Consider the following 23526-nt stretch of genomic DNA (forward strand, 5'->3'; position numbering starts at 1 on the left):
CCTATCCCGATACTTTACAGTTTCTAATAACAGAACAGATATGATAGATAAAATGACTGAAACTGTATTTGTTATACAGCAGAACTTCTGTTCTATTCACACACACTTAAAAAGCTGTTCATCTAATAAAGTTTCAGCATTTAATGCTTAAAGGTCACATGCAACCAAAAAATCAAACATAATTAAAACACAATTATCACTTATTCATGACATATACTAGACATTGCTGGTTACGAAAAATATATAAACAAAATTATAAACGTACAATCGCAAATCGAAAGTGCAAAATTGTGTACTTCGGTTTACTTCCAAAAGAACCGAAGCAGCCGGGAAACCGAAACCCAGTCAGAGCGGGTGGGTGTGCACTCAAGTGTAACGGCTGGTTCATTAGCAGATGCCACCTTCACGGCTCATTGTGTGTGTATATATAGAGATGTTGGGTTTTGTAAATACATGCTCATTTTTTGTGTAAAACATTTTGCAATCAACAGACATCATAACATGTCATGTGCTCAAGTATCACACCTGCCTGTCTGTGTAATTACATAATGTGACAGAGACAGAACTCGGGCCATAAATCATTGCATTTTGTTTATGGTGTATAGCCTGATTGGTGTTAAGTTCAAATTGCATGTGGTCAGTGATAGCAGCTGTGTATTGAATATTGTCATTAGCAGACAGGCAGGCAGACAAACAGGTGTCAATAAAACAAGACATTGAGTTTTGTCTGTGACAACGACATATCTATATCACAGTTAGAAATTCTGTCAACGCTAAATAATGACATTGCTTTTAAGTATCGAACTGAGAAAGTGTCTCGGTAAGAAGAACGTGTGGTGAAATAGACAAATGAAATTATATAAACAGTTAATTTACTGTGATAACATATAAAGAGCTCGCGCCTGTGAGATATAAACAAAACGTTAGAAAAATAGCTCACACCAAAGCCTTCAACGGTATTCAGCGGACAACCCGCTTCCAAGCTGCGCGAACCTATTTACTTGCGCACGTGCTATGAGCGCAGCCCAGCTGTTGAAACCCGTTTTCCCCAGAAAAGTCTGGGGAAAATTAGTGAAACGTTTGAACTCCGATTTCGCGCGTTTTTTTTTCATCGTGTTATTTTTCAACTTTATAAGTTGAATTTGCATTTTTGACGATTTGTTTCCGGTATGTCCATACCGAAAGGTATCAGAATCTGCAAAGTTGTGTTTTACGTTGCATGTGACCTTTAAGAAAGTCCAACATATTCAGTATACCTTGATCTAATATATATAAATCTGAACGTGAAGTTTTCCTTGGGAAGTTGTTTTTCTTCATCAATGCTTTCACAAACAACTCAATGTAATTTATATCAGCATTCAGAATCACTTAAGTCTGCTTTCTAAATTTTATCTTCTCTTTGTTCTCTTCTCTTTGATATTCCACAAAGTATCACTTTTATTCACGACAATCTTCTGATGCCGCAGCATGCGATCGCATAGGGTGGCTGCGTTCCCTAATACTGGTTGCGAATTTGTCGAGCTAAATCCGGACTTTTGACCTTGTCGAACTCCAGCAAAATATTGTCAATGGTATACCTGCCCTCACCGTTCTCTACGAAAACAACCTGGCTATAATCGTTAAACATCAGTTCTTATTCCAGCCTATCGCCCAGCACGGCTTGGTAAAACGGCATGTGACCCTCCAGTAGTTCAAAGTCAAGTGGAATGCAAAATTGGTTCCCGAACGCCTTGGCTATAGCCTTATGTTTCCTCGGTATAGTGGCGAGATCGGCTTCTTCAAAAGTATACCCCACGCGCAACCGAGGCGACAGACAATCGGCTGGACAAATGCCTTGGTATTTCATGTTTTCCTGTTCGCTCGCAGTTCTCCCCTCGCTTTGTCCACGCTGGCCGGTCGCCACGGTGCCCACTTTATCCGCGACAAATTAAATATAGCCGGCTATTGACAGAATATGAGCGGGAAGGTCGACAAGGCTTTATGAGAAGCAGACGCCGAGCCTGATGTCTTGGCAAGTGCAGCCAGTCGAGATGATTTGAGAGACGTGCTGCAATGCACTCAAGAAGCCTCGAACGCCGTGATGTTGCTGGAATATTGCTTAAAGCGGCGTAAAACCAAAACTCAGTCAGTCAGTCAGTCGAACGAAATAGAAAAAATATTGGCCTCTTACTGGAATGAACCCTTGTCAGGTTTCGAATTTACCGTTCGGGAACTGCGAGGGCTAGACAAGGCCTTGAGAATCACTCGTGGAGAACTCGTGAACAACATAGCCAAACTGAAAGAAGTCGATGATCATATCGTTCACGATAAAAGAAAACTAGCCCAGGTACAGGACGACGAAATCCTAAAACACATCGTCGAGAAAAGATTGCGCAACCTGGAAGATGAAAGATTGAGCCGATTGGAAGTGGCGTCCTCCTTCCGAGAAAAGCTTTGAAACCAAATCAACCACATTCGCGAAACCATCGACCGAGTCCTCTACGAAGACACCACGCTTAAAACATTATTCAGAGAACAAGGGATCACCATCGCCAGCATTCTGACAGCTTTGGGCTTCATCATATCGACCCTGGTCGTCTCACTGACAGGCGGCGGTGGAGGTGGAAGCACACCACCACCAACCCTAACCCCAACAGGCGGCCACGTCAGAGACTGGATTTTAAAAAAATTGAAATCGCTCGGCCAAGCCTTGGCTAAACTTGCGGCAAAGCCGCCCAAGCGTAGCCAGGCATTTGGGCAGCATCGTTTCTTGGTTGCTAGGCTTCTTGTCGAAAACGGTCACGTGGTTAGGCCAAAACCTGTGGGCGTTCGTCATCGTCGTGGCCGGTCTGGTGACCATCGCCGCTAAAGAATATTTAACCAAATGAGGCACAGTCCGACTGTGATTCCCCCGACCACGAGCGCTGTTTTACGATCGATGTGTTGCTGATTTTCAGCCACCGCCCGTACAGATGGGTGTGGTGCGGGTTGAACGCTGGGCTCCAGCGATGGTGGTGGCATCATGATCCCCGTTAAACCAGTACTCGTGTATGGTGCGACGTGACTAGCGTTGATATCGGGGTTGACATCCAACTTTTGATCACTGGTCGCGATGAGGATTTCGTTGTTGTAGCCCACAACTTTGCGGATCCTCAGTTGCATGTCATTCGGAGCCATGTACAACCCCACGCCGAACACGTAGTCGATTTTCGACCGGGCATTTTGCAACATGTCTTGGTAACGCTTGATGGCCATCGGCAAATCCAGCGGGTCTGGCAATTGCATCTTCGACGTTGGCCACGAATTGTTTCTGCGTGTTGTAAGCTGTTTCCTTCCTGATGATACCGGAAAGGGTTTGTGCCTGCGCGCCTAGCACAGCCCACACGTATGTTCAAATCGAATCGTTTAACCATATGGTACCAGTGCGAGAAAACCCCCTTCGATGTTTTTGATATCATTTTCATCCAGGCAGTGGCTGCTCCAGGGTCGGTTTGTTTGATGTACAAAACATGAATTTGGTCGTTCGTCGTGGGGCTCGGGTAAACGTATGGTACCCGGGTATGTACTCACCACCCGTATAAGCAATTCTAAATGTTCTGGATTTATAGAAATAAGTGTAGAGTTTACCGAGACCATGGTTCACACCGGGAAGGCGAAAATCTTTATTCGTGGGAATCATAAATTCCCTTTAAATACGTTCATATGCACGCCAATCGTACGGGTTATCATACTCCACGCTGTTTCTTGGGGAAGAGGTGCACCTATTTCCTTCAAAATTCGTCTCGTCTGATAATTAACATGAAACAAGGTGACTGCCTGACTCAGTTTGTCGTGCCATAGGCAATGATCCCGTCGTCGCACACCACACAGCAAAATTGAGTTGGTTTTGCCAAAATTGCATCAGGTATTAATTCCAGTGTACCACCACCTGAGCGTTACTGACGTTCACGATATATTTTTTGAAAATATTGATAAAATTCGTTTTAAAACTCGTTCCATCTGCATCCTCCACAATTTCTATTTTCGTTAGCACATCACTCATATTGAAATTATTATTATTACATATTTATATTTTTTCATGACGCTCCCAGGAATCACGAATGGTGAATCTATTCAACTGCTGCACGCAATCGATAATACGTCAGGACGACTGGAAGTCGCTCTCTGAGATATCACCTATTACCCGCGATGGTCGAATATCACTAAAGATATAGGGAACAACAGGCTATTCATCGATGGAAATCGCCATGAATGATGAAATTTTCAAACCCATGGGAGCTTATCTCAAACTCAATGAGTCAAATGGCACGCTGACGTTAACGATGGTGGAAAATCCCATCCAACTCGGTAGGCCCTTGGCGAGAACTCTCGGATTGTCGTCGAATGACATATGACCCCCGAGACACAGGTTCGAAATTACCGAGCCTCATGGTCTATAATGAACTGTTCGTTTATCTCGATTGGGTAAGCACGACCTATAATATTCAAGGCGAACACCCTTCCATGCTGCTAAGAGCGGTGCCAGTGAAAATGGAAAAGTGCAAAGACGGGCGAACGGAATCGTTTTCGACCTTGGTGTACAAAATGTTAACGCAGGGCATGATCACAGAACTCAAACTATCAGTTTTAGATATAAAATATGATCCCGTACATATAGGATACCTCAGCGTCACACTGTACATAAAGCAATGACTCAAGCTTCTGGGCCAGGAACATCCATGCGTCTGAGAAAATGCACCATGACACACGCGGATTGGACGATCCCGGAATCGACGGTAAACTGTGTGCCTTGCAACTGAAAAACAACATTTATAAACACATCAAAGTGCCCTCCACTGGATCCGGGGGTAGCAGCGCCCTAGGCGATGTCATCGATACCGAAGGAGCGGTCAGCACCATTTGGTACGACCTCATCCGCAATGATGACAACGAATGGGCGATATCCACAGCCTTCGGCGGCAAGCTATTCGACCCGAACGACGTCGAGACAACAGTCGTTGCCCGAAACACACAGTACACTCTCGTCTTTACAGACGACAACAAATGGGTGTTCAAACCATCTCAAATCAACTGGAATCTCAACATCACGCTCGGTTCTCCCTATGTTTTTACGGAAAACAAAGACCACTATCTGACGAAAGTCGTGAATAACAGAATGCTGCTCGTGGCTTATGTCCCGACCGAACCACCGTAAGTGCAGAAAAGAAACGGGTTTTGGGTGGCAAGCTTATATGATTTAGCCTACCCACAAAAGGAGGCTTGCTACAAAATTTTAAAGGGAGAGGCCAGGAAAAAGTTTTGGGGAGCAGGGATAGAGGCTCTAAGCATCAGATATTGAGACATGGCGCGTACAGGTTGGAATTGTTGATTGTCAAATGGCTATCGTGACTCCCTCCTATATGGATCCGTCTTGGAGGATTGGAGGGTGAGCTCCATAAAGGAATTGTCCTCTGCTAATACAACATCATATCTACACAAATTGCTGTCACAGTCAAAACTGCCTCTAACTGTAAATTCCCCGCAGCGAAGGAACCCCAAAAAGGCCAAACAAACAACTGCTAGCATCAGGCCATCAACAAAAGGGGAAAACATCCTTGATGTAGGGATCTGCACATATGATCCAGAATGTCGACTGTGATGGGCAGTTGTTGTCTGGTGGGGTGTGCTTGCTGCCTTTTGATTCCTTTTGGAATGTACTCTAGTGTGGGAAGTGGGACCCCATCTGCTCACAACAGAGGATTGCCCCTACCTGCTCTAATATAGAAGAAGCGTTTCCCTGCTAGTTACATCTTGATTGATGTATAGGCTATACCCAGAACTGAATGGCAATACGTTACAAAGTCTACCAGCACTGTCTCTGTTAATAAAGGATACCGCCATTGCTCCCAGCACAAATTATACACCGCCAAAAACGCTTACAATCCGGATCGGTAGACTTGATATGTGGATTGAGATATGGCTTCTACCCGCAGAGTGTTTACTTGAGCTTGTAGTCCTGGAAGACCTTTGAATGCTGGAATCTTGGATGGGAGCCTGGCTGACCTGGGTGAAAAGTTGTCTGAAGAGCTGGAACTGGAAACGAGACAAGGCGTCAGCAATGCAGTTCTCTCTACCTGGTACAACTTTTGCTAAGATCACACAATTATTCTTCATAGCACAAAGGGTAAGGCATCTCGTGAGCTGATTAAGTAACTTTCAGTGACAGTTTGCCCTTCCGTTTCGAATGATGTGCACGGTAGCCAAGTTATCACAGTTGAACATAACACGCTTCCTATGCCACATATGACCCCACACAATCACACACACCACAATGGGATAGAGCTCAAGTCTGTCTGGTTGCCAAGAGGAACTAAACCACTGACCCTGGTAGTAACCTCAAAACCCCTTGGTGCTTGAGGCCTGTGTAAACAGGTCCATATCTGCTGTCAATGATTCCTCCCGTTCAAAAAAGAGAGACACCCCATTCCATTGGGTAAGAAAAAAAACCCCACATAGACAGGTCAGACCTAGTGTCCTGATTGATGTGCACAAATGGGAGAGCTGCTTGACTGAAGTTGAGAGCAGTATCAAGCGAGACACAAAGGATCGTCCCGGGAGCACCACTCCGAAGCAAACTGCATGTGCACAAGTAACAATAATAATTGCGGCACCCCTAACATGTCGAACACTGTTAACATTGTAGTCATTGTTTTGCTACCATCACAGTTCGGCCCATCAACCACCAGGAAGTCGTCCAGTAAGTGCAGGATGTGCTGCACGCCAAATATGTTATGTGGATAGATAGTTGAAACATTTTGGGCTAGATCGACCTCTGAAGACTAACCGGGTGAAGAAATACATCTTGTTTTCCCACTGCACGCCATGGAGATGCCACAGAGATGGATGTATGGGCACGTGCTTGAACGCATCCTCTATGTCGAATTTGCACATCCAAGAGTTGATACACAATTGCTGTATACAGTGAATGGCATGATCATAGAGAAATAGAGAAAGATTCTGTGTCAGTTAAACTATTTATACTAGTAGCTTCATCATTGTGTGGGGCAGACATATCAACTATGAGCCTTTTGTTTTGTGAGTATTTACTCTTTGCTACGCCTAGAGGGCTGATTCTAAAGGTTGGAAACGGCGATGTGGTGAAAGGCCCGATGACGTAATGTTTGGCGCACTCTGCTTCAAGCAATAGAGTGACACTCTCTGGATCATCTCTAGCTGTCTTGTTGTTACAAACCACGGTTTGAGAAGGAATATTGTTAATGCCTGTCATAAAGCCAAAAGTGAAGCCGTCCACAAGTTGATCAACAAAGTCCTGATCTGGGTGTTTTTGCAGCAACTGGGATAAAACTAAAATGTTTACAGGCGAAGTAACTGTAGTAATTCTCACTCCAGAGGGAGTCATTTTGCTTTGTTGGGATGCTTCATCTTGCAATCAGCCTGAACATGACTATTACGACACACCAAGCACACGTGTGCAAGCAGACACAGGGGACGGGAACAGCCATTGTCTGCATTGAAATTGTTGCAGACTGTTACGTGGTATACAACTTGTATTGTAGTAGGTGTCTGTAAGACACGTAACACAGACCTCCTGTCCACCATCCCGCCGACCTCCCACATCCCTGTCTGAACGTCGTCCTCGTCTGTCGGCCCCAGAGTGGCAACGTGGACAGCTGTCTGCACTATGCAGGGTACTAGAGCAGATGGTGCATACTGACGCCCGCCTACCCTGCAGTGATGAGACGTACAGAGGTATATCAGTGAGAGACCAATCCACCTTGGTACCATACACCCGCCACAGGGTAGCCGCTCTGGATGCGAAAGCCTGGTGGTAGTCATAGAAAACTGTGCCGCCACACAGTGGATGCCATTTCCGCAATGCTTGCTTGATAAGCCTGTTGCTCTGCTCGTCAGTCAGGGTCTGTCTCGCATGTACCGTCCAATGGCAACATGAAATTAATTGTCGGTGATTTCAGCAGCTTGGCAGACTGTGGCCCCACGTCTGCTACTGTCTGAAAATCGTTATATTGGTGAGGGTCGTTTAACAATAGGGCAAGATTAACACAAGTTCCTTCCTGAATCTGTTGCTGAATGGCATCAGAGACACAACTACTCGCGGAATGTCGTGAAATGCAATGCCGAATTGTCGAAGTCGCCTACCTGGACTTTCTCCGTAGCTGTAGGGATGACCACACACTGACGCAGATTCCGCCGTTCTGGCTGACCTTGCATCAACTGTGGGGCTGTTGCTGAGTTAGGTTCCTTGCGTGTCGAGCCTTTCCACTAACGAGGCTACTGTGGCAGCCAAAACTGTAACTTGCTCCTGTAGAGCATGGACACTGCCAGATGGCAACTGTGTATGGACAGCGCCATCTTTTAAACTCCCGGATGTAGGCATTCTCGCCGGATCACGTGTAGCAGACGATTCGGTGTGACTTGACGAAGCTCCGCACCCCGGGGATATCTCTGAGTCTTCCAGCGTTTGTTGCATCCCATCATGAGTGTGATCTTGTGCCTCCTGCGAAGTGACCGTTGCCGAGGGTCGTGACCTTTTATGGACGTGCTGAATCCGCACAAAATTAGCCTTGATAAGTCGCAGCATTTCCTTGCGGGCGAAAGTACCAGGAAGCTGAATGTTGATATCATTCAGCATACGCCTCATAAACTGAGATGTTCGGTCCTCAGGATGCAACGGTGAATTCCCTGACGAAGAAGCTGCCATTGTCTCTGTGGCCCGTGACCTCACTGGACTTCACGATTCGCCCATGCGGACGTGATGGGTATATACTCTCCCAAGAGAGTGAATTCAGCAAATGAGTACCACTGATTGCTGAACTTTATGCAAAAGCATATTTTGAATGTATGTGTCGTCTCATCAAAGCTTTGAAGATGTGATTATTATTGTGGCATACTCATGTCTGCAGGGCACTTTCCATATAAGCAGCCAAGAAGCCCCCATAAATCTGACTTTGACAATTACAATAATTACTGAAATCAGTAAACACATTTCACAGAGAAGAAAAACTGTCAATGTGTTCACTGATTTCAGTAATTGTCAAAGTCAGATTTATGGGGGGCTTCTTGGCTGCTTATATGGAAAGTGTCCTGCAGACATGAGTATGCCACAATAGCGTCTTGCGGACAATGCGGTGATTGATGTGTCCTGCAGACACGTGTGGAATAAAGTGTCCTGCGGACATGAGTATGAATGGTGTACTGATGACAAATGAATTATGGGTTAAGCTGGATACCCTGCGGATGGGATTGGATTACGCTGGAGGCTGCACCCACCAGTGAGATATGGAATTGTTTGGGGGGGGCTACAAACCATGCAATGCAGGAAAGCGATGTAATGGTTTGAATGCCCTGAATGTTACATGGTTTGAATGTCCCAGGAGCCGAGAAGCCCATGGTGGTGAATGTGGATGGATGGAGCGTCAGTTGAAGCTCAGCAGCACAAAAGTGAAGTGACGTGAAAACGAGATTTCCCGTTACTTGCATCAATACATAAACATGTGACGTCACACATATGAGAATAGTGCATCATGGGGGTACAAAAATACTTTGATAAAATTCATGCATGTATAGATGATGTGTGAAAGTTGTTGCAAGCAGTTATATATATATAGAAAGATAGTAGCCATGTGGGAAGGAAACATAAACAATGTTCGAGTTAAAGGCCGGGGTTCAAACCTATACACAGATGGGGTGTGGCCTCCTTGCCTTGTCAAAGCTGTCTTTTTCGATGCAAAGCAATGCAGTATTCAAGTATATTCCATGAAATATCACAAAATTGACCTACCACCGGCTCATGACGAAATTAAGCCATAGTGTAAAGAAGTATGTTGTGAAGGCTCACAGTATAATGTGTGGATGCAGACAGCCTATTTCCCACTGTATCAGTCAGGGGGCCTGAGGAGGGTGGGCAGATAACATCTAAACTGCTGAGGAATAGTCAGTCGGAGACGAATTGGAAACCCATGTTGTTTTTAAGGTTTGCACCCCGACGAGAGAATGACTGAGCTTGAAGAATGAATAATGCTTGAGTAAGAATCATGGAAGGTAATGAGGGAAAGTGAGGTTACTGGAAGTAACTACACTGTGTTATAAGGAAATTAAAAAAGGAAATTATGATAGGACTATCGTTAAACAGGTTATGAGTGCTAATTAATGGATTTAAGAAATGTTACGAGGTATAGTATAAATATGTACATAAATGAATATAAAGTTTGATATGGTGAAAGTGATACAAACCATATGTAAGGAAAAAAACAAGCATGAAAGCCATGAGTGATGTTCGAGATAATGTAATTTCTGCACTAACAAAAATAAATAAATTAACATATTGTCAAAGTCAGAAACCCTAATAAGATCCTGACTGCATGTTCACACCAGGTGATTGACATGATCAAAAATCTCTCCTGTGGCGTGGCAATGATCTCTTACAGAATCACTGTCCAGGGGTTTGTTACACACATGACAACTCTTAGACGTCTTATGAGCCCTCCAGTCATCCTTCATCATACGTATGGGTGTAATTTTCATCAATGTTTCCCTTATTATTTTCTCATCATGTTGTTAGACATGTGACCTCTGTATATCACGAGAGCATCCAATTTCCATCGTATCGGACAACCACGTAGTCAAAGCCGCAAGGTTTGTGTTCTTGTGTTTTGTATGTGAAACTTTGTTCGGTAGTGGAGGGCTTTTATGAGGGCTTCAAAGTCGGTGTAAATGACTTATGGTACAGGCATTTGTTTGAAATAATTATTAAATTTTAGCGTGTTTTTGTTCTCTTTAGGCATGTCAATCCTAACAGCAGTCTGTCCAACACCTTGGCAGCCCTCTTTGTACGGTTTATGATTTAAGAACATCTAGCCTACCGTAACCATGCAGACATCATTCACAGAAGTGGGTTTCTCCATTATGTTTTGATTGGTCTCTTAATAGTCTGCTCAAATTTTTGATCCACTTGTGTGTGCCATCCTCTTCAACCAGGAATAAATTCATGCTGGATATGTTTTCCGGAATAGGGCTTGCCGTATATTACCGTAGGTAAGCCGATCTCATAGATAAGGCAACCCCCAATCTTGACCCATAGAACCAGTATCAAAATGGTATGTTTCGTACATAAGCCAAACCCCTGCGATGGGGTCCTAATAGCATCCAATACAGAACACAGGCAACTGGCAGTTACCGATAATTATAACTTTGGTCCGCATTAATCACAGAATTCACAATCATATTGGGTCTACTCACGCCTCGAAATGAAGTGTAGTTGACGGAAAATGGATAATATATTTTGTTTCGCTAAATATCGTATTTATTGTAGATGGACAATCACATGTCAACAAACTGGCTTGCTTATTTTACCCTATTCTATGTGCGTACAACTTCCGCTTACCATGTTCGTGAGGGTACGTTTTTCACTCCAATAGCACCAATTTCACATCATATTCTCAACAGTCATGAACTGATTACCGCCTCGTTATCTATGGACAGCTTTTACAGTGAAAACATGTGAAATGGCATGCTTATTTCACCTCATTCCATGTGTGTACAACCATGTTCATGAGGGTCCGTATAACTTAATTGTTGATAGTACATATTTTATATTTATAGAGCAAAACCTGTAATTAACATAACACATGCCAGGATATATTTCTTTTGGTTAAATAATAGCTTTTGGTATTATATATTACTGATAACAGCATCAGAATTCATCCTGTTATATTATTGTGTATGTTTTAACTAAATCCACGGTAGATTGCCGGGAAACGTGTGCACAGTTGATTGTTATTTCCGGGTCTATATACCAGACAAATACACACAATAATCTTAATCCCTGCATATAATACAATGCCCAGCAAAAACATGGTAGAACTGAAAAGGTAAATAATCTTGTCTAGTGATGTTTAATTGCAAATTTGACGTCTTCACTAGAGCTATTATAATTTCATTATATACCTCTGATAACGCGTTGACAGGTGCATAAAATCAGGAGTACGCTTACAGGACTGGTTATGAGCATTTCATGATAAATTTAACCCTCAAACGTACACCCTTTTGAACATCATATTCCATACACCATGGGCCTCAAAGGCCCAGTCATACCATACTTCAGGAAAGTTAACATTCTAGTATTCAATATATAGTGTGATGCACTTGTACTTGCGTCTTGAACAAAAGGTTGTGTCAAAAGGGTATGTAACACTATGTTTAATTGTTATTTTGATGTGCAATTTGTCATTGTCATACTTAAAACGAGCGTGTGTGGTAGATGTGTGTGTCGTGAATGATTGTGTATTGTGTATGGTGTTGTGGGTGTGTGTGTCATGTGTGGTGGATGTGTATGTCATGTGTGGTGGATGTGGGTGTATTATGTAGTGGATGTGGATAGACTATATGGTTGTCCTGCCCTGGTATCCAGAGATTGATGTGTTGACACCTCTTCCTTTCTTTGTTCGAAACTCTGGAGGCAAGAAGCGCTTATTCTGACAGACTGTCCCAACACTCTGGCAGACTTGGTGAAGGACTTCACCTGGTTTACTCCCATCGTTGTACCGTCCAGCAGTACATCGCCATCAACAACATCAACCTCAAATTTCAGATTCTGTCCAACGACCTTGCAGTTAAAATAACTGCAAAATTCCTTACTTTCATCATGAGTTTTGACATGCATCACCATAGGATCATCCGACAAATAAATATGTGCATAAGGACGCAATAAAATTCTATCAAGAAGAGCCTCCACAATAATCAAACCCCGACCTCCAGAATTGATTGGCATAAATAAATGTTGAGAGAGGAACAAGGGTGGTGGGCTCTGTTATCAGACATGATCCTTCAGACTCTGGATATCTTGTTTTATTCAATCAACTACTCCAAAGGAATAGGAAAGGACTGGAACTGCAAAAGTGTTGGTGGCTTTGACCTTGTTTCGAGCATTTAGTTCTGAGCTCCTATTATTATTATTATGTATCTACTATACAATGGGGGATTTAAATTCGTTGCTGACCCTCTCACTAATAAAGATGAAAGGAAGTTTCTTTCTCTCCTCCTCAGGATCGATGCTTTAGGTGGATCCCTACACCTGATGGTCACACTGAGAGCAGCAATTCTTCCTCTTTGTGATATGGATCAGGGATAAATTTCAACCTTCCAAGAGATCTTCAGCATAGGATTAATCTACTTCCTTTAAATTGTTGGATCTTGATTTTTACTCCATCGACCTGACAGAGGGTTGCAGACTGCCAAGGGATTGGCACCTCTGACATACTCGGTACTTCGAACCGAATGGGTTTGTTGTTAAACAAGTTATCCCTACAAGGATGGGGAGTGCATCTGCTGAATCTACAAGTGGCTTGATGGCCAATCTCTTTACATCAAGGATTTAGACTTCAAGATTTAGATTTTCTTGATTCAGTCAGACAACGCCAAAGTAGCGTGGTACATCAATCACATGGAAGAGTCGCCAAGGCGATCACATCAGCTTATCACACCTATGCCTGTTCCCTTTATTATCACAAGTGGAAAAGCTTTGAGGCATACTGTATTGTGCAAGGCATTGTTTCTCAACAACTACCACTGAAATACCTTCAGCATCTCCGTATTTCGAGGAAATTGAAGGGTTCTACCTTGTCAACTTACCTTGCCCATTTACTCAGTTGTGGCTAAAGTGACGGGTTCCAGAAGTTCAGTCCCTCTTACTATTTTATAGACTGGCTAACCAATCTAAGAAGTTTCATCTGCTTGTGAAGGAGGGCGTGGAGTCATCCCACAGATGGCATCCTTACCTTGTCAGCCAGATCAGAAGGTCCGTGGTTCAATCCTAGCACGGGACTCGGAAATTTTATGGCCGCTACACTTGCATGGGACTTTTCTGAGGTCCTGAGACATTTGAAATTGGCTGACAATAATCTGCTTGGTGACATGCACTTTAAGTGCATCACAATTAATGGGATTTTATATGGGGTCTCATCACAATGAACCAGTTGCAAGGACAACTTAATAGAATGTTCATTACACTTGGCCTGATTATCTAGAACATCTTTGCTTCTGTCCAATCAGAACATTGAAGATTTATTTAGGGCCTGCAAGTCTTGCGAGGTGCTACTTCCAGTAATAAGCTGGTTCCCGGCTCCCTTTCCGTGCGCCAACTTGCGATATATGAGATGGGGCCCAGCTTACTTCTGGTACCAGATTTCCAGTGACAAGCGTATATTCAAGAACCAGTTCTGGTTCCAAATTGCGTGACTGCCAAATATGACTTCACTAGAACAGACCAAGTGTACAACCATGCTTGGCTGTCACAGCTGTTGACAGTGATAATAGTTGGCTAAGTTGGGGATGGTTATGTTGGAAATTTGTTATTCCTGCAAGGATTATCGGTTCTTTACTGTCAAATGACAACCAAGAGACCTTTCGAAAAGGTATGAAACGTTGTTTGTCTCCGGACATACTCAGGTCTTGCGCAGTGCAGTGACCTACTTACGGGCCCTTTTGCTGCCTTGCATACCTCAGTAGACTATGTAAGCATCCGGAACTGCAGCCTCCACAGAGGTAGTATCTCTATTGCCTTCTGGATGTGTTTGGGGATCCCAAAGGCATTCACCTTTACTGGTTTAGTTCTTCCAACTGCTACCAACCCTCATGCAACAAGGGCATTGGCCTAAACAATGGCGCTCCACAGCAACTGTTCTTTAGCATCAATCATTGAGGTATATTTTTAGAAAACCGAGATGATCTTTTCTTCCCACTTTCTCAGAAAATTGTCAAACTCCCCTGTCCAGGGACCTCGTCTGTTTGAACCCCTGTTTGGACAGCATCTGTCCATGCCCCAACAATGCGGATGGTGTCTCTCCTAAAGAGTTGCAGGATCCATTACTCTTATTTAATTTACAAAAAAAGACAATGTTGATTTTGAATTGACTTGTTTAAATCTTAAAGCAACATTCAAAGACTGACCACACTCGGTGTTCTACTGAAGTGTTGAAGAACAACCATCTGTTGGAAGTGGTTTATCAACTTGAGAGCAAGCCAGCTACAACACCACCAAGGATATCTGCACTTGCTAACCTCTGCTCTCAAGAGATATAATGTTGCTGGAGTATGAATTTCAAGTATTTACCAGCAACAATATGTCATTCAAATACTAAAAATTGCATAATGGTCATCAAGTGAGTTGTCATTGCTGTGGTCAAGAGTTCGACTTGCTCGTGTCTAGCTAGACATCCGCGACTACTGCAGCAAAGGCCGGCACAAGTAAGTAATAAGTAAGGTCAATTGAGGAATCAACTGTCTTCGTAGTTTCAAATATCATATATCTAGGATAATGCTCAAATCAATTTTCAAATCATTTATTATTCCAAACTTTGAATATTGTGCTCAATCTTGGAATAATTGCACTATTGAGCAAAGTAATTGCTTGAGAAATTGCACATTTAGGACCATCTGTGGTGCAGTCTGGGGGAACAAATCAAAAGGTATAGAATGAACCAATTTAAATCACTGTCTTAGAGAAGAAATATCTTCAAGTTAATTATGCATAACTTAACACCAAATTACTAACAAGAACTTATTCTTGAAACCATATTCCTATAATCTAAGAAATTGAGATAATTTGCAACTTATCAACTGCAAGACATTTTATTGTAAGACCTTGCATCCTGATACTTTCAAACTATGGAACTTGTTACTTCATAGAAGCTAGAAATTGCTCAATGTTTTCAGGCTTTAAAAAACTATGAACTCAAAAGTCTAACAAAGTATCTCCTATTTGATATGGAATACATATTTTTAAAGTCAAGCATGCTCACCTCAGGTAATATAAATTGGAAGAAGTTTACTTGACATTTTTACATCACTGTGTCTCTGTAGCCATCAGTTTGAAAATTCTGTCAACTACTTTTATAATTGCCCCCTATATGACAATATCGGACAGAACATGTATTATCTGAAGGGATATGATCTTCACTCCGTCAACATTTAGTACTATTGCTTCCTGCCAACACTGACTATATCTTTGTATTCCTTGACTCCCACAGCATGTAACATGTTAACCATATGATCAGGAGAGGCATTCCAATAAGCCCATAAACCTGGTTTGCCTATCCGGACTTGAGTCTTGAGATAAATGCATTTATACCAAATAGATGGAATATTGCTGATATGAGTGTGGTATTAAACAAGAAACAGACATTTGTTTGATTAGCAAGTAACTTCACAATCTCAACCCTGAATTCTTATGAATTCCTTTATTCCTTAAGAATTGTATTCTGTTTAAAATCAACATACTTATCAATGCTTCTATCATTAACACAAGCCACCGTGATGTTGCTGGAATATTGCTAAAATCGGCGTAAAACCAAACTCAGTCAGGCATTAACACAAGTCATCATGCTCTTCTTTTTCTCCAGAGCAACATTACAGTAACATGACTTTAGTAATTTTCTTTCAAAGTGGCAGGATATGGATGTGAATATTTCCTATACGAATTAAGTTTCAATGTACTCAAATTGTACCAAAATAACCATACATGCTTACTTGAGTCTGTGATTGGATTTCAATTGTTATTGTCTATAAACACCTTGACCAGCTGACATCTATTCAAAATAACAAGAGATTGAAATTCCAAACCTGTTACTCCCTTCTGTCACAACCGGTTTAAATGTATGCAACAACAAACTCTTTAAACTTGTAGTAAGACAAGTGTTCTAAAGAAACTTCTTTTTCCAAGAGAATCATTGACCACTATGTTGAAATAATCGTAGTCCAGAAGGCCTCATGAGTTTTTCTCTGATAACAGATGTAAGAATCAGCCTTACTACTCAATGACTTCAAATTTTTGGACATGCTATTGCTTCAACACAAATCAACATGTATAACCCTGATGCTGTTTTGCTAAAACAAGACATATTGAAAGAAATGACTTAAGTCAAATACAGGAAAAAGACATTCTCTTGTGTTCCTGTGATGATCCGAGCTAGAATTGGTCTTCAGCAATCCATGCTTGTCATATGAGGCGACCAATGGGATCAGGTGGTCAGGCTTGCTGACTTGGTTGACGCATGTCACCGTGTCCCAATTGTGTAGGTAGATGCTCATGATGTTGATCACTGGATTGTCTGTTCCAGACTCGATTATTTACAGACAGATGCCATATAGTTGGAATATTTCTGTGAGCGGTGTCAAACAAACTTACACTTGTGCTAATACTAACCATGAAAGGTGTCCACTAGTCGTTGGCATCACAACAGTTTCTTGTTATGCTGGAGTCCTGTCATCATGTGTTTGAATCACTGGTTTGCCCAAATAATGATTTCTGATTTGATTTGATTACCTGTATTTCCAGGTTCCAAGATATGATTTGACACATTTTCCATATCTGCTTATTTAGGAGTGTTTTCTAAGTGTCATTATCCCTTAAAATGTATGTTATACTTTTAGGCACCAAGATGTGTAATGAAGATTTTGGATGAAGAATGCAGGTTTCCAAAGGTAATGTGTGAAATTATTTAATTTGAACGGACACTGGTAATCATGCATTGGAACCCTGATTATCTGGATACCTCTTTTTGAAGGTTTAACTAAGTATCTATATTGTTTCGTTGGCATTCTAGAAGTTGGTGAGTCAATAATGAAGCATACAACTTCATGTATGACAGCTTATTGTTTATTGCATAGAGGAACGTTGCTGCGAAGATTCTTACACTGGTATCAAACTAAAACTGACTACAACCAAGTGATAAAAAGTATATATACATAGTTTGTTATGACAACAGCAGATTAACACTTAACAACAGCATGTAATTCAATAACAAGTGGCACATAATTGGATGTGCCCAGGTGGGGACATCGGAACCACAAATAGCTCAGGTAATTACTAAAGTAGTTAGTAAAAGCAAGCTTATAGAGTGCTATATGATCCACAGATTTAACTGAATAAAAAAATTAAACATCCATTGAGTTGTGTTGTCCTTCCTCCTTGCGGTCTTCCCAAGCGTTATCTGAAGGAGTTGTCTCCCCTGACTATCTGGTGGACACATGATCACACGTGCTTACTTGTTCTCTGAGGGCGGTGGGGTAGCCTAGTGGTTAAAGCGTTCGCTCGTCACGCCGAAGATCCGGGTTCGAATCCCGACATGGGCACAATGTGTGAATCCCATTTCTGGTGTCCCCCCCCGCCGTGATATTGCTGGAATATTGCTAAAAGCGGTGTAAAACCATACTCACTCACTCACTTGTTCTCTGTTAAGTTTTTTCAACATTTCCCAGGTTCCAGGTTTTCATCTTCCCGGATCCGGAAATACCGACTTAGATAGCGAAAGAGTTTACCCCATAACTGACACCAAGCTAGTTGTAAATGCAAGGGGGGTTTATTACTGTACTATCTATGGATGTGAATTCCCAGGATTATACACCAGGCTGATCTTATCTGGAAAAAAATGGAACTCTATCACCAGGTTAAGCTGTGTAAGGGAATCAAGCAAGATACCATCAGCCCACGTGGTAGCGCTTGCACACTACTTTTTTGGATGTCGTTTACCAGACTGTTTCCGACGCTACTCAGGCTCATGTGAATGTGTTAAGCCGTTTGACAGCTATAGAACAATCTCACCTTTTAAATAATAATAATGGCCCTTTATAAAGCGCCTGTTTCCACACACTTGTGCATGCTCAAAGAGCTAACACATAACTACCCTGGATAACCAAAGCTGCCTTAACAGTCAGTGACCCATTGTCTGCTATGTGAACAGAGGCAATTCTTGAACAAACTTACTTGCCTAAGACCACATGAATCACATGTGCTATGTTGTGGGGCAGGACTGAAGTACTAGAAACTCTCAGGAGTCAAGCTTTTTATAATCCAAGGAAGAATTGTCTCAACAATCCCAGGATACCTTCTATCTTCTAACTGGCAGTGTTAGCAGCCCGTCACTTCCCAGGAGGTTCAAACATCAGAGGCTCCTATCGCTAGGAGGTGCTGACTCCTCAGATCATGTGTCTCTTTTCTCTCATCCGTATGACTCAGACATGCCAAAGAGACAAGAGAATGGATTTTGATTTCAAGCAACCAGTCGTCTCCTCACCTGTGGGGTGCAGAATAAAACAGTTTGTCAGCAATTGGTACCAGGTAACAGACGACCCTTGGATTCTTTCAGTCATAAGTCCGGGGTACTTTCTACAGTTTGACCATGGAATCACTTGTGAACTTGAGCATGGATCTGAAAAACACTCAACTGCATATTGGGAAATATGGGCCCAAGGGCCCCTACATGTATGATTTTAAGGGACACCAGGAATTTAGAAGGTCCTGAAATTTTCAGTAGATGGAAATTTCAAGAGAAAACATAATAAATTCACTGCCATTTAACATATGTAATTATCAACCTTGAAAGGTTGAACCCCCATTTCCCCAAAAACATGTTAATCGCATCTGCTGTTTGGCCGACCTGCTTTCTACCATGCTTGACGACCATGTATAAGCTAAATATATAACAAATTGTTTCATTGGCTGATAAATAGTATGCAACAACATATCTGAGAGCTAATGCATTCAATATGGCGGCATAAACATTGTATTGCTCGTTTATGGAGTATTGCAGATGAAAAATAAGTTTAATCTCGACATGTTAAGTATAGGTTAATCACCCTTACAAGGTAGTTATTTAAATAAAGCCCTCACAGAGATTATTTGAATAACTACCTTAGTCGGGGTGATTAAACAGCTTACACCACGAGGGCATACTTATTTAATATGATTGAAATGTATTAGGCATGATGAAGATTATCAAAATAAGTACAATTTTATAGCTTTTAAATAGAAATAATTGCCCTAGGGCAGTTATTCAGTTATGCTAATAAAACACTTCCAAGAACAATGGACATAACATTCCCTAGTGGTTTAATAAATGATAACTTCCCATGTTGGTAGGTTTCCTGAATTTGTAGCCAAGAATCAGTTTTCCGTTAGTAGCCAGGATCAATGTCCTAAGAATTGGAATTCAATAGCTCTGTGGGTTTTTATGATAACAACTCCAGTTCTGGCATATTATTATCTACAGTGTGTCAGAATCCACAGATAACTCGATGAATTCCAGTCTCCAAAACGTTGATGTAGACAAGGCTTTAGATGACTTACTTTATCTGAAGGATTTCTTTGGAAAATTGGGGTTTCTGGTGCATCCAGAAAAATCTTGAGCTGTGACACAAGAAAGTACAGAAGTAGACCTTCATATATTATCTATCCACCGTTTGAATGCTTAACTAGAATATCCGAGTGCCAAGAATCTCAACACACTGAGGCAATAGATGTCGCTGTTGGGAATGCACACATCTGTGCAAAGTTTCCCATTCAGATTTTGACAACAGACTGGATGCTTCATACAGTCACCTTCAGGCAGATAATGATCAAATGGGAACAACATCACATTGAATTGGTCTCAACATCGCAACAACCAGTTGCCAACCAACGAAACTCTGGTCCAAGATCCTCAAGCTTATGCAGTTAATGCCATTTCAACATCTTGGGAAGGAATGATTGCCTATGAGTTTCCACCACGATATGAGTTTCCACCAAGATATTTCCAAGATCAGGAACCATCACATGACAATGTTCCTGGTGGCACCAGCCTGGCCGACATGATCATGGTTCCCAGACATACTGCCTCTCTCATAGACCTACTGTTTCATCTTCTTCCTCAGTGGCCTACACTTCTCAGACATGCTTTTATGGCCAGTAATAGCTCTAAAGTGGTATCTTGACAAGACAGTTGCTTTTCACCAAGGACTTCGCAATGATTATCTGAAGAGAAATTTCACTTTCATGATTGAGAGAACAGGCATGTGCAACAGGCCTAGCATATTTGTCTTTTGAGAATAAATACCAGGAAACAAAAGAGAACAACCATCAGCAAGGGGGAATCCACATTATGTTCGGACCTGTTGTGTACTTATCCGTAGACCCTTCGATCCTGAACTACTCAGCGATAACAAGAGACAAGATCGGTTGACATCGTTTACTGGTCGCCATCTCACAACAGACAAAAACGCACCGCTTCTGCTCTCCTACTTCCGTGATTAACATCCGGACAGAACTAACTTAACAGCCGGGAACAACCATTACAGACCAATATCCTACATCACCCCCTCTATTTATTTTTTTTACTATTTCCTCCGAGAGGTACAAAAACCAAAAACTAAAATTTTCCCTCTTAAGACCAATAAGTCCTCGGTCACCTTCTCAAATAATGTAATGTCCATGACATCAAAAAGAAATGTGCATCTGCACTTGAGAAATTAGAGTTCAATCTGTAGCACTCATATTTGAACTTAATGCTGTTCACTGGCACAATATCTTGCAGAATACAATGAATGAACACATTCACACTTTTAGCGTTCAATACACGCTTGCATTATTACTAGTCACTGAATCGGGCTGGTCTTCTCCGATCTCTGGGAGGGTTGCGACGGGGTTCTTCAACAGCAGCTGGTGTCGCAGCTGGCTTCCCACATGGTGCAGTCAAACTCTTTCCCTGAACAACTGTTAAAGGTGGTGCTAGGTTGCTCTCTGCCTGCTTTGGCTGGTTGCTAGATAACATGCTCTCTGACCTTCCTCGGGAAATATCTTGGTCCGGATGGTAGCCGGATGGGCAGGTGCAGTTGTGGTGTGTCGTATTTTGTTGCAACGCAAGAATGTTTGGAACTCCTGGCATGTGAATTGGGTTCCGTTGTCAGAAACAATATGGAGTGGCAGTCCAAATGTAGCAAACAATCGGCGAAGATGCTTGATCGTGATCGTAGCAGTGGTAGACCTCATCTGATATATTTCCAACCATTTGGAGTGAGCGTCCACAATTACGAGAAATGAGTGTCCAATGAAAGGACCTGCAAAGTCAATGTGCAGTCTAGTCCAAGGAGATGATGGCCACTTCCAAGGGGTAGGCACGACTGATACTGGATGATTGGCTTCCTCCTGACAATCTAAACATCCCCTGACCAGATTCTCAATATCACAGTCCAAGTAGGGCCACCAGATGATACCTCTTGCAACTGACTTCATACAAACCATTCCCGAATGTTCGTTGTGTAACTCATTCAATAGGGCTTCCCTATAAATAGTAGGAATCAACACTCTTGTTCCCCACATCACAACACCTTGTTCAACTGTCAGCTCCAATCGACGTTGATAGAATGGCTTTAATTCTTGTGATACATGATCAGGCTCCTCAGGCCAACCTTAAAGTGTGAGTTGTCGTACTTGACGAAGCGACTTGTCATTATCTGTTGCCCTGGCAACGGCTTGTGCAGTTATGGGCAAATCCTCATCAACTTGTGATAGGTGTAGAACTAGTTCTGTGTCAGATTCCGTGGAATCTTCCATCAATGGCAAAGGCAATTGTGAAAGCAGATCTGCATTGGCATTTTGTTTTGAAGTCCTATATTCAATATTGTACTGGAATTTAGCAAGTTTCAGAGACCATCTCTTGATCCGAGATGCAGCCATCACAGGAGTTTCTTTGGATGGAGAGAACAGGTGAATCAATGGCTTATGATCCGTAATCAGAGTGAATTGTCTTCCAAGAAGGTATTGTCGGAACTTAGTGACCACGAAGATAAGGGCCAATGCCTCTTTTTCCAGTTGAGAATAGTTTTTCTCTGCGGAATTGAGCTTGCGTGATGCAAAAGCGATAGGTTTTTCCCCTTCCTCCGTTCGGTGCTGAAGTACACATCCTATGCCATAAGGAGATGCATCACATGATACAACTATCTCCTTGTCACTGTCATAGTGTGTGAGAAGACTATCACTTGTGAGATCAGACTTGGAATCTTCAAATGCTTGCTGCTCAACCTGCGTCCATTTCCATGTGGCAGTCTTCTTCAACAGATCATACAATGGTGCACACTTAGTAGCCATGTTCGGCAAGAACTTGGAATAGTGATTTAACATTCCTAAATAGGAACGCAGCTCATTCACCTCTTTAGGTGCTGGAGCATCTTTGATCGCAGAAACCTTGCTAGGTGTAGGGTGAATACCATCCTTATCAACCGTGAAGCCAAGGAATTCAACCTTGCTGAAGAAAAACTTGCACTTGTCCAATCGAAGTTTAAGTCCTGCACTCCTGAGAGCTTTGAGAACTGCTTTCAAGTTCCTCTTGTGTTCAGTCGGTTTCTGCCTGTTATGCATATGTCATCCATGAAAATTACAAGTCCTATCAATCCTTTTAACACCATCTCTATTGTTAGTTGGAGCACTGCAGGTGCTGCACTTACACCATATGGCAATCTGTTGAATTGATACAAACCCTTTGTTGTATTTATGGTTGTCAGCTCTTTTGATGGTTCGTCAAGTTCCAACTGTAGGTACGCATGACGAAGATCTAGCTTCGTAAATTCTTCACCACCACTCAGATTTGCCAACAGTTCATCCACTTTAGGAATCGGGTGAATGTCCGTTTTCGAAAACAGATTCACAGTTGATTTATAATCTCCACAGAGACGAACCTCACCTGATGGTTTAACCACTGAAACCACAGGAGTAGCCAACTG

The 23526-nt window shown here is 42.3% G+C and overlaps 1 protein-coding gene across 1 annotated transcript in view; it reads left to right on the plus strand.

Moving 5' to 3' along the window:
• LOC124279515 (unconventional myosin-VIIa-like) overlaps positions 1-23526 on the plus strand; it is a 754149-nt gene that overhangs the window by 122065 nt on the left and 608558 nt on the right. Inside the window, exon 10 of the mRNA XM_046715341.1 lies at positions 17425-17475. Within this exon, the coding sequence (XP_046571297.1) occupies positions 17425-17475 (51 nt within the window). The remainder of the gene's footprint in view (positions 1-17424; positions 17476-23526) is intronic.

Source organism: Haliotis rubra, unplaced genomic scaffold, assembly GCF_003918875.1.
Source record: "Haliotis rubra isolate DU_JTF1 unplaced genomic scaffold, ASM391887v1 Scf251, whole genome shotgun sequence".
Taxonomy (NCBI): domain Eukaryota; kingdom Metazoa; phylum Mollusca; class Gastropoda; order Lepetellida; family Haliotidae; genus Haliotis; species Haliotis rubra.